The 17,443-nt window shown below is 37.1% G+C and overlaps 1 protein-coding gene across 2 annotated transcripts in view; it reads left to right on the plus strand.

Moving 5' to 3' along the window:
• The window catches only part of PITPNB (phosphatidylinositol transfer protein beta), a gene marked incomplete at both ends in the record, with an annotated part of 61,077 nt that overhangs the window by 12,312 nt on the left and 31,322 nt on the right, over nt 1-17,443 (plus strand). For both annotated transcript variants that reach the window (XM_084253483.1, XM_084253484.1), the window contains 3 exons: nt 4,954-5,045; nt 6,170-6,279; nt 7,771-7,854. In XM_084253483.1, the coding sequence (XP_084109609.1) occupies nt 4,954-5,045; nt 6,170-6,279; nt 7,771-7,854 (286 nt within the window). The remainder of the gene's footprint in view (nt 1-4,953; nt 5,046-6,169; nt 6,280-7,770; nt 7,855-17,443) is intronic.

Consider the following 17,443-nt stretch of genomic DNA (forward strand, 5'->3'; position numbering starts at 1 on the left):
CCTTAGCAGTCTATTTCAGTAAATCCACCTGTTCTGCTCCCCACTCTGTCTCTGGTGAATCCTTTTACCCCTTGTACCTCTGGCCTACACCCCAGCTCTTCTATGCCAATAAATAAAATCCTTAAAGAAGATCATTTTTAAAATTTCATGTAATTTAAGCTAATAGTTCATTTTTGTAAGCAAAACGAATTATTTGCCAGGAACTAAAGTTGTGTTCATATTTTAAAAGTGAGAAGTTTAAATCAACTGAGATTGCAAAAATTGGCTATATATGATGATTCATGTCTGGAGAGTATTTCTAAATAAGTACAAGTAAGAATTTAATAATGAGCCAAATATAGTATAATTTGTTTTTGAGTTAAGAATTAGCTATCAGCACATAATGTTTTCTTTGTAAATAATTCTGTGTTAAATTTTGAACAGTTCAGAGTTTTCTAAATCAAGTTATCCTATTCCAGAAGAATGTCAGCAATATCTATTTCTGAAATATATTGTTTCTTCATTATGATATATTTTATTACTCCTTGGTATTCTTTTGTTGCGCGAAAAATACTTTTTTTATTTTTTGTAATTCTGTAAAAGTTTAGTCTTGTTTTTCCTGGAAACTGGCCGATTTCTATCTGGTTAGTTTGTTCCTATCCCACAAAACAGGATTTTTTTTTTTGCTTGTATCTCTCTTTCCTTTCTTCAGTCTTCCATCCCTATTGCTACTACATTTAATGTAAGTTCCTTTACCTCTCATGAGCTTCTCCAGTTGCCTCCATATGATCTCTTGTCTTCTTTTAACTGTTACAAATAGTGCTGCTTTGAACATTGTAGACAAGTTTCTGCATGGGCACATGTTTTTTCCTTGAAGTGAAAATCAAATTCACACAAAGCCAGAATGATCTTAAATTTAAAATATTGAATATATACCTAAACGCATGCCCATAACTGGAATTGCTGGGTCATATGGTAGCTCCTTACTTTTTGAAGAATTGCCAGTTGGTTTTCCAAAGCAACTTTATCATTTTACAGTTCCGCTAACAGTGGAGAACGCTTCAATTTCTCCACTTTTTTGACATTAATTATTTTCAGTTATTTTGAAATAGGAGCCATCCTGATAGATGTGAGGTGGTATTTCATCATGGATTTGATTTGCATATCTCTGGTTAATGATGTTGAGCATCTTTTCATGTGCTACTTCTATTATTTGTAAATCTTTGGAGAAATATCTGTTCAGATCTTTTCTCCATTTTTAGTTTCTGTAGTTGTAAGAGTTCTTTGTATATTCTGTATAGCAGTCTCTTGTCAGATACGATTTGCAGTATTTTCCCCCATTCTGTGAATTATCTTTTCACTTTCTTGTGTTTTTTGAAAAGTTCTTCATAAGTTTATAATTTTGATGAAGTCTCTTATTCTTTTCTTGTTTATGGTTTTGGTGTTATATCTAAAAAACTACTGCCCAATCCGTCAGGGTATCATTACGAATTTCCCCTGTATCACAATCCAGAGTCACAAAGATTTGCATCTATGTCTTCCTCTAAGAATTTTTTAGTTTTAACTCTTCCATTTAGATCTTCAATGTATTCAAATTTTGCCTCCATCCTTTCTTGTCCATTCCATTTAATGTTCCACACAAAGCTGGGATGATCTTAAATTGTAGATCAGATTATGTCATTCTACTTCTTAAAACCTCAGTAGTTTCCCATAATATAAGAAATAAAATCCAAAATCTTTTGACCTGTATGATAGGGTCCATGCCCATCTCAGCATTTTCTTGTTTCCCTCTGCCTTTGTTCAGTACTGTCTAGCCTTGCCACAGTCCTGAATAGATTCAAATGAGCCAAGTCATTGACTATCTTAGGACCCATGGTCAAGCTGTTACCTCCCTGTCTCTTCTTGTGTCATGGCCCTCCACATCCTCAGATCACCACTGTAATTTCACGTCCTCGGGGAGGTCCGGTGTCCCCTCTTATACAGGAACTCATTTATCCATTGCCCTCTTTACTTCACAGCACTTTGGCAGAGTTGATTGTCTTTGTTTACTGGTCTGTTTTCTGCTCCCCTCTCTGGAGGTTGAGCAGTGGGTAAAAATTATTTCTGTTCACCATCATTTACATAACCCCTGGCACAGTGGACACTCAGTAAATACATGAGTGAGTGAATGAATGAGGTGCCCAGTGTACTAGGTATGTTTAAGATAGAATTATAAAATGATAGATTAACTGCTTTACTTATGGCAAATTAATCTGGTCTTCAAATTCCTCCCTTGTTTTTCTGCACCTCATATTTCGCCACTGTAGGATGGAGGAAAATAAAAAAGTGGAGCTTTGAACCATTTTGCTCATTTGTTTACAAGTAAATGTAAAAATTTCATGGGAAAAGTACAGTTTTAAATGATTTGCCAAGACATTATCTCAGAAACAGGATTTTTTTAAAGAATGCTAAGTAGGAAAAATTCAGTTTATATCATGATTATTCATTATATAACTACTAAACTATATAAGCCCGGTTTTCTTGTACACTTGACAAAGTTGTCATACCCTGAAATAGATTCACAAAAATTGTTTTATATTGAGGTTAGATTAATAATATCTCCACTCAACACAATTGATAAAATATTTAAGTTGTATTTTACCCTGAGGTTAGATATTCTCAGTGTTCACTCATAGTTAGAGTGGGGGCAGGGCTAATGTAATAGCATAGAACCTTTGTGCCTTCGGACATTATGCTATAGCTAATATTAAACAATTGAAATCTAGATATGTTTATCTTGAGGTTAACATTGTCATGAGTATTAGTTTAATGCAAAGAGAATGTGTGTGAATAGTTTGGAAGAACAGGAAAAGGAATATCCTTTTCATATGTTTTTGAAAACTTAGTGCCATTGTTAATTCAGTTAATATTTGTCCTTTTTCTGAGACTCTTAAGCTTCCAAACCAGAATTTTCTGTATTTTATTGCATACATCTTCCTAAATGATATTGAGATGGATGAATGATATATATGTATATATACTTTCATTCATATATAAATGGCACACGAACTGCCTTTATATGACTATTCAAGTTGCCATTAATGAAATTTCTACCCTTTAAAGTAGGATTGAAATTTAATTTTATTCCATTTATGCATTTCCCCCAACTGTAGTTAGTTACTTTAATTTGTTGAGGAGAGATATGTTTATGTTCTCATGTTAAATGTTAAAAGCCAGTAAATTTGAAACAAAAATAGTTCAAGGGTTTGGTCTTTCTTGACTAAGTTAGAACATAAAATGAACTGTTGTAATTCAGTTGGTGGAAAAAGCTTCCTGGATATAAGGTTATAGGTATTTGGAAGCTTGAAAAATATTAAAACTTTATTCTAGATTTGACTCTTGCTGGTTTTTAATGACTTACTGCCAGTTTTCTTCTATTTGGTTTAGCAGATTTTAGGAATTTGATGAATATTAAAGTTTTAGACTGTTGGGCACTGAAAAAATAAATAAGGTAGTTAAAATATGTTTCTGAGCTAGTATGTGACTACTTTTCTCCTGCCTTTTCTAAATAAATAAACCATTGCTAGGCCTGACTTAGATATATCCTGAGATGAGAGGGTAGGAGAGTAGGGGGGTTTATTAGAAATCATGAAAAAGGAGGGCCTCCCAGGTGGCGCAGCGGTTGAGCGCTGGGTAGTGAAGCTGCCCGCAGCCTCCGCAGGGCTGGTTCGATCCCTGGCTGCTCCCCAGCCACTGGAGGAGGGTCCCGCATGGCAGGCAGACCTCTCCTGCCGCCCGCTGCTCCCCTCAGCAGTGTATTTCATCAGTCTGCCTGTTCTGTTCCCCGCTCTGGCTCTGGTGAATTCTCTCACCCTCGCACGCTTCTGACTGTACCCAGTGCTTGTATAAATAAATAAATAAATCTTTAAAATAGTTTGAACTGCTTGATATTCTTTGATTTTTTTCCATGTGATACTGTTTTCAGTTCTCCTGGCTTCATTTTTCTGAAGTTATATCCCTTTGCATGAATCTTCCTAAGACTTGCAAACTATTAAGTGTTTAAAGCATTAGCCTTACTTCATTAGTTATCTTTTAAGAATGTGAAGGCACACTCTTACTCCCATATGTAAACACTTTCCTCTCCAGTAATTTAACTTGCCACGTTGATGGGAACCTCAGTATTTATTATATAGCTTCTAAGTGGTGATGTTGGGATTTGAATCCAGCCTGTGAAAAGTGTTTGTAGAACTATTTTCTTTGTAGTGGCTCAAATTAGTAAAAATGGGCATTTCATTTGCATTTCTTTGAACACTAAGCCTCGTTGTGTTTTCTAGTTGTAATGTGTTGGTGGATGTTCATTGCCCATTTATCTGTTGGGACCTTTCTTGATTATCTTAGGAATTTGCAATCATTCATCATGTATTAATTATATAGCTGACCTTTCCCCTCTGACCATACTGAGGCAGCCAATAACATTCATCTTTTAAACCTATAAAATTTTATACTTGGATGTGTTTTAATATAATCTCATTGCCAACAAGGGTTCTTCATATTGTCATTTTTCTTTAGTTTATGTTACAAAATGTTTTTAAAAACTTTCAGAGCTCCTCCCTTATTCTGGGGTCTTTGTGTGTGAGCGTTAAGAAAACAGTATAATATAGTCTAGCTACTTGTAAAATGTGCAGGTTGAATAGCTTTAGTTAACACCTGAATTTCACAGTAGGGGAGTAGATCAGAAACCATAAAAAAAAAAAAAAAAAAAAAGAGAATTGCTTCTCTGGAAAAAAAAAAATACTCTTAATCATTTTTTTTTTTTACATTTATTTTCCATCTGCTTGATTACTTTTGTATTGAGAAAGAAAACTTAGTCTTGGATACAAGTTCATGAAGCTTAATATATTATCACCTTTGGTTACAGTACTATTTGAAGCAATCTGATAAATGCCAGCAAAGAATTGGTGGTTGAAAATATATCCATTATTTCTTTCCTCACAGCAAAGTTCCTGCGTTTGTGAGAATGATTGCTCCTGAGGGCTCCTTGGTGTTTCACGAGAAAGCCTGGAATGCATACCCCTACTGTAGAACAAGTAAGCCTGCTTTCCAGCTGCCATTTTGTGTCTCTACCCCACTGCTAAGGAGAGGGACTCCTGGTGATGACTCTTTTGAGAAGGATTACACCAAGCAAGGTCTTCTTTAGGTTCTCAGGTAGTCATCACAGTTTGTGGCAGAAGGACTATATTGGGTTCCTCCCACCACGCCTTTGTTAGAGGTATGGGTTCTTTCACAGGTGACAGCTACTTTGAGGTTCTTGCAGACAGTAGGTTCCAGGAATGAACAAATTAAAGGAATACAGAAACCTTAGAGAAAGGCCATCCATACTCAGAAATGTCTCTGGTATAGTCTCAGTAGTACTTTACTTATATTGCTCCATAACAAAGGAAAATTATGACGGACTTCTGAAAATTTTCTGTTTGTTAAGTTAGCCTTATAAATGACATTCTGACTTTGTGACTTTTACCCTTGTTTTAAAATTAGATTATTGACTTCATAGTCTAAAGTATCGTGTAGGGTCACTTGTGTAGAAATATGTTTTGGAGACATAAACTACTAAATCTTCTGTGTTTTCAGGTAGCTTAATCTTTGCAGCATTAAATTTTGGGACAGATTGTATTGATTCTGATTAATATTCTGAAATTTTTCCCCTTTCGTTGCCTACTTGTCCATTATGCCTCAGTTGTAACGGTGAGTAAATCTATTTTGTGTCATTTACTCTTGATCTTTAAACTTTACTTAGTAATTATTTTCAACTATTGCTTGCTTTTTTCTATTTTCAACTATTGCTGCCCACCACTGAGTGACTCCTTTGCTTCTTCTACCAGCCCACACTCATTCCCAGTAAAAATGGGCTCTTCCCAATTTTGTCTCAGTCTCCTTGCTGACTTTATTTTGCTTCTGCTACTCTCTTTTAATGCCAGAATTGCTTGCCAAATCTCACAGCTTCTTTATTATTGGCACTGTATGCTGCATGGCAAATAGGGTTGTTTACATTGTTTAAAAGCATGCAGTATTTGGTTTGCCTGACAAAGTCTATTCAAATAGGTAGCTAATAATTCTTTGTCACTAGAAGAGCAGTAGTCTTTTGTAGAGTCAAAGCATGGGTGCTTATGCTGGGGAAGGCTCCCACACACAGGAGCCCCAAAGAATCGGTGAGAGATCACTGTCATTTTGCTGTTGTGTTTTCTGCAGAATGAATATATGAAAGATGATTTCTTCATTAAAATTGAAACTTGGCACAAACCAGACTTGGGAACATTAGAAAATGTAAGTTTTGACTCTGGGCTTTCAGTGCAGAAGCCCCTGGAAATGGGTATACTGTAGACCATTTTGTCATCACCAGAGTGATGTCGCCTGCATTTTACTAGCCGTTGGCCACACTAGGATTTGTCAGATTGAAGTGAGGCAGGCCTGCAGTCAGAAACACATGAGCTTTCCCTCTCAGTCCCCTTGCTTTGGCACTTGAGTGGACGTTGGTAAGTTTGCTGTTTCTATCAGCTCCTGTTTTTATCTGAGGCAGGGAAACATAGGTAAGCAAAAGTTATAATTAATCCCCAAACAAGTATGAGTATTAAATTTTAGATTTCTTTCATCTTGTCTTCTCTTTGTATTTGTCAGAGTAAAAAGCAATCAGTAAATTGATTGCTTTAATTTTTACCTCCATACCACTTTGCTGGGATATGGATTGATGTCACTGAAGTGAACAAAAGGCAGGAAGGAAAAGGTATTTTGAATAATTTACAAAAATGTTGACAGTTTCCTCACTTTTACAAGTTGGTACATATTTATCCTTAAGTTAGTTTTAGAGAAGTCAGGTGGGACTCAATGCAACCATGACCTTTTGGTAAGGTTTGTCAGAGAACTGGGGAGGGCATCTGGTACAGATTGATGCCTTTGACCCACTGGTTCCCGAAAATGTGTTCCCTGGCCAGCAGCAGCAACAGCATCTAGGAACTTGTTAGAAATGCAGATTCTCAGAACCGCCCATCCCATACCAACTGAATTAGAATCTCTGGGAAATCTGTATTTTTTGGCACTGTTCCATTTTGATAACTGCTTTTCCCTCCTTATGAAAGATTGTTACAGCAAACTAACTAATGATAGTTGTGGTAGAGTCTGTTCTTACTGTGCCAGTTAATAGAATTTTTGAATTTTGATATGTAGTACTTGACTTGAATTTTTCTTCTAGGTTTGAATTTGGTATTTCATGTTTTTGTTTTTTTAGTCTAAATGAGATGATTTGCTATGCTTTAGTCTGTATTTGATAGAATTTGCCATTTTCAGCTTTGAAATGGGCATGTCTTTGGCAGCATTTAAACAGTTCTTAATTGTTTCATAGATGGAGTTTCATAAATAAATGATTGAACAACAATATGTGGTATAGAAGCATTGACATCACACTGAAACTATATAGCCTTCAGAGAATTAAATCCAGGAGAGGGTTTAGCCCATACTGAACAGCTGTGCAACTTCTTGAAATCTAATTACAATGTTTTCATCTTATGTTTGTCTAGGACTTAAGAAGTTGCAAGGACTTTATGATGTATCTTTTGGATTAAATATAGGTCAGATACATTTTACTATGTAAATCATCTCTCTAAGAACTACCTGAAAATAATAGTGACAGATGTCTGTTCATTTGGTAGTGTCCTTCCCCCTTTTATTATTTGAGGCTACAAGGGGTAACAAAAGATTTCTTGATCCCTTAAGACATCTGATTTCATGAAATACTGTTTTGTTTCTCTTTGTCATTTATAGGTACATGGTTTAGATCCAAATACATGGAAAACTGTTGAAATTGTTCACATAGATATTGCAGATCGGAGTCAAGTTGAACCAGCAGTAAGTATTACATAATGCTTGATGTCATTTTAACCTGCTGCCTCTTACATGTAAAAATTTTATCTTCCTTACATGACCTACATTTTCACACCAAAATGAACCTTAAACTTAAGTCTGGGTCTGTGCAGCACAAAGAACAGAATAGGAGAGAAGGTGATTTGTTTACCATGAGCATTTCACTTTTGCACATTGACTCCAGTGCCTGGCACCTATAGGGGTTTTTCAGTGGGATAAAATAAAAGCAATATTTTCTTTAAAAAGGATTCTCCTTGAACTTCTTTAAATAATGTTGGGACCTTTATAAGATGTAATTAAGACTTTTATACTTATAAGGTGTAATTTAATGTACATACATATTTTCAGTAACTCAGCTAGGGCTAAAGTCATTTGTGGAAATTGATGATAGAATATCAATTTAACAGTTGATAGCTTCTTGTTTTGATTTTTTCTAAATGTATATACTTGTGTGGCTTTCTTGCAATTTGTAAATATTAACTTGTTTATGGTGTGCTGGGTGCTGTTTTAGTTTTGCAAGGCACAGTTGTGGACTTTTTTGCTTGCTCACATCATCAGAGACCCTCTTCCTTCTGGTTTAGAGAGCTAAAGCTTTTGGAAAGAGACATCCTTTGTTTTGTTGTGGTAAAGCACAGCATGTTCAGTTAGCATCCTTTTCCATTTTATTTTCGGTGTTTATTCCCTGAACTTGAGCAGTGTTGTAAGCCTACCAAAAGTATTCCAAACACTGTCTGATTTCACTGTTGAAATTCGAAGATAAGCCTTCTAAAACAGAGGTTTCTGACCTTTGCTCAGCTCAGAAATCACTGGTGTTGGGACTGCCCACAATGGCCTGCTAGCTGGGTCTTTTTCCTGCTGGAAGTAAGTAATCCTTGTCATAGCAGTTCTTTAGTTGTGCTATGATTTGAAGTCATTTCAATATTAGGGATTTTCCACCTGTGAAATTATATAGAACCTTTTTTTTTTAATCCTTAGAAGTGAGTTACATTTTGTAACTCAGTTACATTTTGTTTTTTGTTTTTGTTTCTTGTATTTGGTGTCTTTTCCAGCCACGATTTAATGTGCATGAAAGAATGTCATAGAAAGAAAAACCATTAGGAATGACTAATGAGTAAGTCAGTTAAAAGCTAGGTCAGATAGCTTGAATGCTTAGAGCAGCAGGTTGCAAGATAATGCCCAGCAGCAGATGACACACCTGGATTGGGTGACCTGGGAAGTTTGTGAAAGTTGGACTGGCCAAACAAAATGATTCAATCTGTGGCTTCTAGGATTGTGTTCTGTGTTATTTTCCCAAAGAGTACAAGGTATCTTGGGTTTGCTGGGTGCGTTAGAGTGGTTCTTTGTTCTATCCTTGGGCTAAAATGAACAGTGTTTGTAGGCCTGAATGCAAGTGGGAAGAACATATAAGATAAGTTGTGCAAGAACTCTGAGGCCCTCATTCCTATTTCTTCCACCACAGCCTAGGCTTCAGAGAGGAGAGAAGGCACACTGCTGGCTTCTAGGACACGTTTCCAGCATTGGAGATAGGTGCTTTTGGTGTGGATACTGCACATGAAGAGGCTGAATAGGTGGTTCTACATGAAGGTGGAAAGATAGTGAAGAGAGAATGGATAGGTTTCAAAAAGGAGGGTCTGCATTGTGAGTCGATGTAGCTATTCCCAAGAATTTATATCCTGGGACTAGATTAGATTGGCTTCAGGTTTGAATTCCGAGGTTCTGAGTCTTGGACAGGTTACTTAACGTATCTGTGCCTGTGTTATACTGGTTAAATTGGTTAATTATCTTGGTTAATCATCAGGATTAAATGTGAGCACTTAGAGCATTGCCTAGTTCAGTGTTTGCCATTGTTTGTTATATTTAGCTATTGCTGTGCAGGAGTTCTGAGAATCTATTTTCGCACCAAGCATAGTTTGCAGAGTGAATAGGTGTTCTTATATATAACTGTGTGGTTTTATTTTTCAGTGTTAATAGCTCCTGTTTTACAAGTTAACATTTTAAAGATTAGTGGTTATAAATTTAAAGCTTACAGAATCCACAGTACCTTTTTTTATTGTGATAAAATGCATGTAAATAAAATTTCCCATTTTAACACCTTAAAAATGTACAATTCTGGGCCTCCCTGGTGGCGCAAGGGGTTAAAATGCAACCTATGAAGCTATCCGCAGCCACTGCAGAACAAGTTCAATCTCCGGCCAGGGAGCTACCCACATGGTGCAACAGACCTCTCCTGTCTTGCCCGCTGTTCCCGTCAGCATTGTATTTCAGTCAGTCTGCCTGTTCTGTTCCCCGTTCTGTCTCTGGTGAATCCTCTTACCCCCTGCACTCTGGCCTGTACCCCAGTTCTTGATGCATAAATAAATAAATCTTTAAAAAATGTATAATTCAGTGCATTTTGTACATTCAGAGTATCGTACAATCATCACCAATGTCTAGTTCCAAAACATTTCATCACCCCAAGAAGACACCCTGTACTCAGTCATTCCCTTACTGCACCCTCTCCCCAACCTTTGGCTACCTCTAATCATTGTTCTGTTCCTGTGGATTTACTTGTTTTGGGTAATTTCTATAAATGGAGTTGTAACAATATATGTCCTTCTGTGACTGACCTCTTTTTTTTAGCATGTTTTCAAGGTTCATCCATGTTGTGGCACATGACATCATTTCATCTCTTTATTTGACTGAGTAATAGTCCAGTGTATAAATGTGGCACATTTTGTGCGTTCATCCACAGGTGGACATTTAGGTTGTTACCACTTTTCAGTGTTGGGAATAGTGCTGCTGTGAACAGATGTATCACAGATTTTTATGTTTTTGCTCAGTTGTGGGTACTGAAAGCACAACTGATAACATGCAGGAATTCTTAGACTTTTTGTTAATGAAAAGGCAACCACTACCTGTACATTTTCTACTATAAAAAGGGATAGGAGAACTCTGTGCAGTAGGAAGTAATGGTCCCCTTGATGGTTTTTAAGCCTAGACCTGCTATGAGCAGAGCATTGAGCTGTGTAGAGGGGTGGGAGGCAGAGTCATGGGGCCAGACAGACACCCATTGCACAAGGAAATAGGCAAGAGGCCGAGTGGGGCAGGAACTCTAGATCTGCCCTGTCCTTCTGTACATTCTCATCTGTCCATTCTGTTGGCACAGATGGTTGCCCCTACACTTGCCCTTTAGGCTCCGCCCCATCTATTTGGCCTTGATTAGTTAATGTTTGTCTTAGGATTAGTTTCCTTTGCAAACACCTGTTCCACCTGGGCATCCTTACTTCTTACCAGGTCCATTGTGGATTTCTGTTGAGCTCATTTATTCATTTGATTCTTGTATGCTCCTTAAAAATTCTAGTCCATGGTATTGAAAATAGAAAGCTTAAAGAATGCATTTGCAGTTCTAAAATGGCAGTGTTGGGCCTCCCCAGTGGCGCAGTGGTTAAGCGCTGGGTTGCGAAGCTGCCCGCAGCCTCTGCAGCGCCGGTTTGGTCCCCGGCTACCGGGGGAGGGTCCCACATGGTGCGCAGACCTCTCCTGCCGCCTCCTGCCGCCCGCTGCTCCCCTCAGCAGTCTTCCTGCTCTGCTCTGCTCTCTGCTCTGACTCTGGTGAATTCTCTCGCCCTTCCGCGCTTCTGACTGTACCCAGTGCTGGTATAAATAAATAAATAAATTAAATTAAAAATAAATAAATCTTTAAGAAAAAAAATAAAACATATTAGAAATAAAAAGTATGCTGATCCTTAATAAAACTCTTCCTAATAGAGAAAAATATTTAAAAAAAAAATAAAATAAAATGGCAGTGTTGTAGCAGTCAGCAGGTACTGAGTGCCTGTTCAATCTGTACAGCCGGTGTAGCCCTGCAGTAACTATCTAAGATTGGCATGGCAATGTTAAGAATCGTTTGCTATTTGGGTGAGAAAAACCCAGTACAGTCATGTATCCCTTAACAGCAAAGATATATTCTGTGGTTGAGTGAGTTCCCTGTGTGAATGTCATAAAGTACTCTATACAAACCTGGGTGGGATAGCCTACTGTACACCTAAGCTGGATAGAGAGAAAACTTCTGTGTGTACAATTCATTGTTGACCAAAACATCATTATATGGTGGTGTACAGTGAAGCAGTACATAATTGAAGCATAATTGTATAGCGAAGCAGTTAACAAATGGCAGAAACTTACACATGCTTCAAAGTGCTGCAGGAGTTCAGAGAAAAGAACAAATGATCTGTGAGAATGAAAATATAAAGACCGGAGGGAAAAATGTGATGCGAAGATGAGTAGAGGAGGATTTTGATGGAGCAGTCAACTCCGTCCTCATTTTTTCTCTCTTAACCATATTGCCCTGACATTATAAATTTGTTTATTTCATTCTCTTTCCCTCCCAAATAGAAATTGAACCTCAGAGGGAAGAATCTTTGTACTATTAAGTTTTGTCTCCCCACTTCCTAAAACATGCTTAAGATATGGTAGATATTCGGTGAATGCACATCGAGTGAATGAATTGTAGGCAAACAGTAAAATAAAGGTCCAACGCTGAGGGAAAAGTTGGAATACTTTTTAAAGTTGAAGGGAACCTTTGCTATCCATTCTTCCTGCTTTTAAACTGTTTTTGCATAATCTGAAGAGTTTCTTGGAGCTCAATCAAGATAGTTGTCAGGATGGAATGACTAGAAAATGGGACTGATGAGTTGCTTTTGTCCCCCTCACCCAGCACGTTACTGCTTATCTGAGGGTCTTCACCATAAGATTTACTTTGAACACATTGTTTCAGAGCTGCAGAAGGTCTGGTTTCTGGGCCAGCCTCCCTGTTTTACAAGTGATGACTAAACCCAGAGAACTAGTTTTTCTCAAGACCGTTTAGCCAATGTCATAGTAGAGATTCTAACTTTGCAGCTAGTGTTCTTTCTCTGATTCTTGTTTCCTTCCGAGCGAAGGCCCTGCTTTGTCATTCTTCAACTTGACACTGGAGTACTATTTCCTCTTTTTAAACCGATCTGCCACTTACTGTGTCCTCTGCTTTTCTGCCCCAGCCTACTTCTTGTTCTGACCTTCTCCCTCTGGGGCAGCTTCCTCTCCAAAACCTGTGTGTATTTGAGGCTATCGGTCAGATTCCACTTATTTCCAGGCGATTTCACTGATGTTGAAATCAGTCTTCCCCTTTGCTGATTTTCAGCTCATTTCATGCCGTGTCTCTGTGCTCAGGCACCATCCCCCTTTCAGTCAGGGTACTGCATAAATACTTGGTGAATGAACCTGGTCAACTTGAGGATAATGATGAGTAACCCTTGAGTCTGGGTTGGTGAGGAGTAAAGACACAGATACATACATTGCCTGTAGGAGTGTAAATAGGTATAATTTGTGTAAGCGGAATTCCAACTGTACATGCACTTAGGCCCAGCAGAATGACACTTCTAGGAGTTGATCCTACTCAGTTTTGAGTGACAATTTTATAAACCTAATATTGGAAACACTATGACATCTAAATGTTTCTCTGTCAATGCGGAACTAATTAAAAGCATTATGGTTCCACCCGCATGAAGTTCTGTACAGTTATAAAAAGGGAGTGAGCCCTATTTGTGCTGATAAGAAGAATATGAGTAATATGCTTCCATCTGTTGTGTTTTGAAAGGAAGAAAAACACATCTATTTGCTTATGTTTGCTTATGGTCACAGAAAATGCATACGATGCTAGTGATAAAGTTAATTCCCTCTTATCCAAGGCTTCACTTTTTGTGGTTTAGTTACCCACTATCAACCATGCTCTGAAAATATTATGTACAATAAGATACTTGAAAGACACCACAGCAACTTTTATTAAAATATATAGTTATAATTATTGTTTTTATTAGCTGTTGTTAATTTCTTATACCTAATGTGTAAGTTAACTTTGTCATAGGTGTGTATGGGGGTGGAAATCATAGTGTGTATGTGGGCATCCTCAGATTAGGGGGACCACTGAGCAGTTTCTTCTAGAACAAGGAACTGGGTGGCTGGGGAGTTTGATGTTGTGGAAGAGTCAAGCTCTGGCTGGGATGTGTACAGTGGACTGGGGGAGGTCCTTTTCTCATTGTTACCAGTTTTCCGTTGCTGCATGACAAATCACAAATTCGGTGTCCACGTAATGTAACCTAGTCAATGGAATGACCATGTGCCATTTTTCCATAGTCTGTTGGATAGACACAGGTCACACGTTCCACCTTTACTCTGTGGTGGAGAGTATATAAAACTGACTCATCTGGTGGGGGGATTTATCGTAGGGTGTCTGTCATATCAAAAGTCAGTTTTAATACCTAAAACTTGCTCTTCAAAGATTAGAGTGATACTAGATTTGGGAGCTTGGTAATTGTGAATGGGCCAACAAGGCAGTTTCATTAGGGGGACTTTCATGAAGTCTCCAATTTCAGATGTGGCACCTTAACAGGTGTTTTAATCTTAGCCTAATTCATTGATACTCATCTTGTTTCTAATGAACTTTGTTTTTTCTTGAGTGAGACAAATTTTTTAAAGCTTCTTAAGTGGTTGTATTTCTTTCCTGTATGTTAATTACTTTAAAAGAAATAAAAACAGTTACATTAGTATTTTTGAGAAGTAACCAGGTCTTCTGCAAAATTAGGACAAATGTGAAATAATTGGCAAGTTTAAGAAACGGAGAATCTAAAGGTGAAACGAATCATTTAACTCCACCTGGTGGAGGGCTTCTGTCACTACAGATAGATTTAAAACAGTCCCAAACACTTTAATTCAAAGTGTCTTAATTATTCTTAGGATTTAACTCTACATTGGGTTTCTGGTGTCAGATGCCTCATATGCCACTATGTGATTAGACCTACTTTGTAACTGAATACTTGGGTAACTACTTTGACATATTTACCTAATCAAAGACTGACATTTGTCACAATAACTCTAGGACCAAGGATTTATTGTAAAAATATGTCAGAGTGATCCACTGGAAATCTGTCTAGGACTGTTACTATAGATACTGTTCTCTGTGATTTTCTGTTAGATACATCATTGCTTAATGAAACAAGTTGCAGTCTGGAATTTCTTCTTAAATGTCCCTACCCAGTTTCTTTTGTCTACCATGCAAAACAGATTTCCTGTTGCAGGGAAAAGAGGCATTCTAGTGAAATGCTAAGGTGTTATGTCCTTGAAGAAGGAAGGCTCCTTCTGCTGGCATTCCAGCAGCCTCTGAGTATACTATGTTCCAGCAGAACATTCCACCTCTTACCCCACACCCACCTGTCCCCTCTCCTATTTCAAATTTAGCCCAGGTATCACTCATAAAAAGCTTTCTTCAGTAAACTGGATAGCCTATAGGGAACTAGACTGTGCTCTACTCATTATTTTTGTTTTTAAGACCTAGTAAGCTGTTCTGTGCCTGACATGGAATGAGCTTTTCAAAAAAGTTTTGAAGGAGTAAAGAGAAAACTTTTTTTTATTATCACCAGCATTGTTAGCTGTCATCTTCATGGTGTACATTACATCTCTAGTATTTAGCTATCTTGTAACTGTAAGACTGTACCTTTTTTAGCACCTTTCTCCAGTTTCCTTTATTCCCATCCTCCACCTCTGGTAATCACAAGTCTGATCTCTTTTTCTGTAAGTCAGGGGTGTTGTGGAGGGTGTTTGTTTTGTTTTTTAGATTCCATATATGAGTGTCAGATCATGCAGTATTTGTCTTTCTCTATATGACTTGTTACACTTGGCATAATGACTTCAAGATCTGTCCATGTAGTTGCAAATGGTAGGATTCCCTTTTTTAAAAATGCCTGGATAATATTCCATCGTTTGTGTGTTTATACTACAACTTCTTTAGCCATACATCCATTGATGATCACTTAGGTTATATCCGTATTTGGACAGTCGTAAATAAAGGTACTATGAACATGGAAGTGCAGATATTTTTCTTGCGATAAGTGTTTTCCCAAAAGTGGATAGCTGGTAGTTCTATTAATCTTCCATAGTGACTGTACCAATTTGTAGTCCCAAAAATGATATGCAAAGGTTCTGTTTCCTCTACATCCAAGCCAGCATTTGTTATTTCTTACCTTTTTAATAACAGACATTCTAATAGGCTTGAGGTAATAACTCACTGTGGTTTTAATTTGCATTTCTCAGTGACTAATGAAGTTGAACATCTTTTCATGTACTTGTTGACATTTCTTGTACTTTCTTTGGAAAAGTGTCTATTTAGGTCCTTTGCCTATTTTTCAATTGGGTTATGTAGGTATTTTCACTTTTGAACTTCTAAATTCTTTATTTTGGATATTAACCCTTTATATCAGATAAATGGTTTGCAATTTTTTTTCCCATTCTGTCGGTTGTCTTTTCATTTTGTTGATGGTTTCTTTTGCTGTGCAAAAGTTTTTTGTTTGTTTACTTTTTATTTTGTTGGTGATTCTTTAGTTGTCTTATTCAAGAAGTTGTAACCAAAGCCCATGAATAAGAAGATTCTTCTTATTTTTTTCTAGGTATTTAATGCTTTCAGATCTTAAATTTAATTTACTCTCCTTCAAGTTAATTTTTGTGAGTGGTTTAAGATGCGATTCCAGGGCCTCCCCTGGTGGCGCAGCGGTTGAGCGCTGGGTTGCGAGGCTGCCCACAGCCTCTGCAAAAAAAAAAAAAGATGTGATTCCATTTCATTCTTTTACGTGTGAATATTTAATTGTCCCAGCACCATTTATTGGAGAAAACTGTTTTCTTTGAGTATTCTTGACTTCCTTGTCAAATACTAGCTGACTGTGTACTGGGGTTTATGTCTGGGCTCTCAGTTCTGTTCCATTGATATGTCTGTTTTTATACCAGTACCATCCTGTTTTGATGACTGTAGCTTTATAGTATAGCTTGAAATTGGGATATACAATACCTGCTTTGTTCTTTTATAGGATTTATTTCACTTCTCAGGGTCTGCTGTGGTTCTGTATAAATATTAGGAGTATTTTTCTACTTCTGTTAAAAAATACCGCTGGAATCTTGATAGGGACTGCACTAAATCTATAGATGGCTTTTGGTAGTATGACATCTAACAGTATTATTTCTACCAGCCTGTGAACATGAGTATTCTTCCATTTACTTGTGTCCAATTTCTTTACATTTCTACCAGTGTCTTGTAGTTTTAAAGAGTGATTTTATCAAATAAATAATAAACAGATAAAACATTATTTCTTTCTTTATTAACCCTAGATGACAAAGTATATATGATGTACCTTTAATTCTAAAAATTGAGTTTTAAATGAGCAAAGCCTTTCTCAGATTAAAAAGTGTTTTTAGTTAAGATTAAATTGTAGTATGAGTCAAAGTGTAAAACACCAGAATATAAGTTTTAAAGTTTTTAATTTCTAAAGTTGAGAATTCTTTAAGTATCTTGATGAAATCCACATGCCTATCTTCAACTCATTTCCAGAATATATACAAATGAGTCAGTTGACATCTGCTTTTGCTTTTTTTTTAAGGTATAAATTTGAATCTGGCCGCTTTTAATCATCTCCAGCACTTTGTCTAAGTAGCTTTCCATGATTTGTATACAAAAGTCACTTCCCAGGAGAGGAAGACTCTTTAAAGTGTAAGCCGAAGTGTACACACGATTAAC

Source organism: Talpa europaea (assembly GCF_964194135.1).
Source record: "Talpa europaea genome assembly, chromosome: 14".
In the NCBI taxonomy this organism is placed as follows: domain Eukaryota; kingdom Metazoa; phylum Chordata; class Mammalia; order Eulipotyphla; family Talpidae; genus Talpa; species Talpa europaea.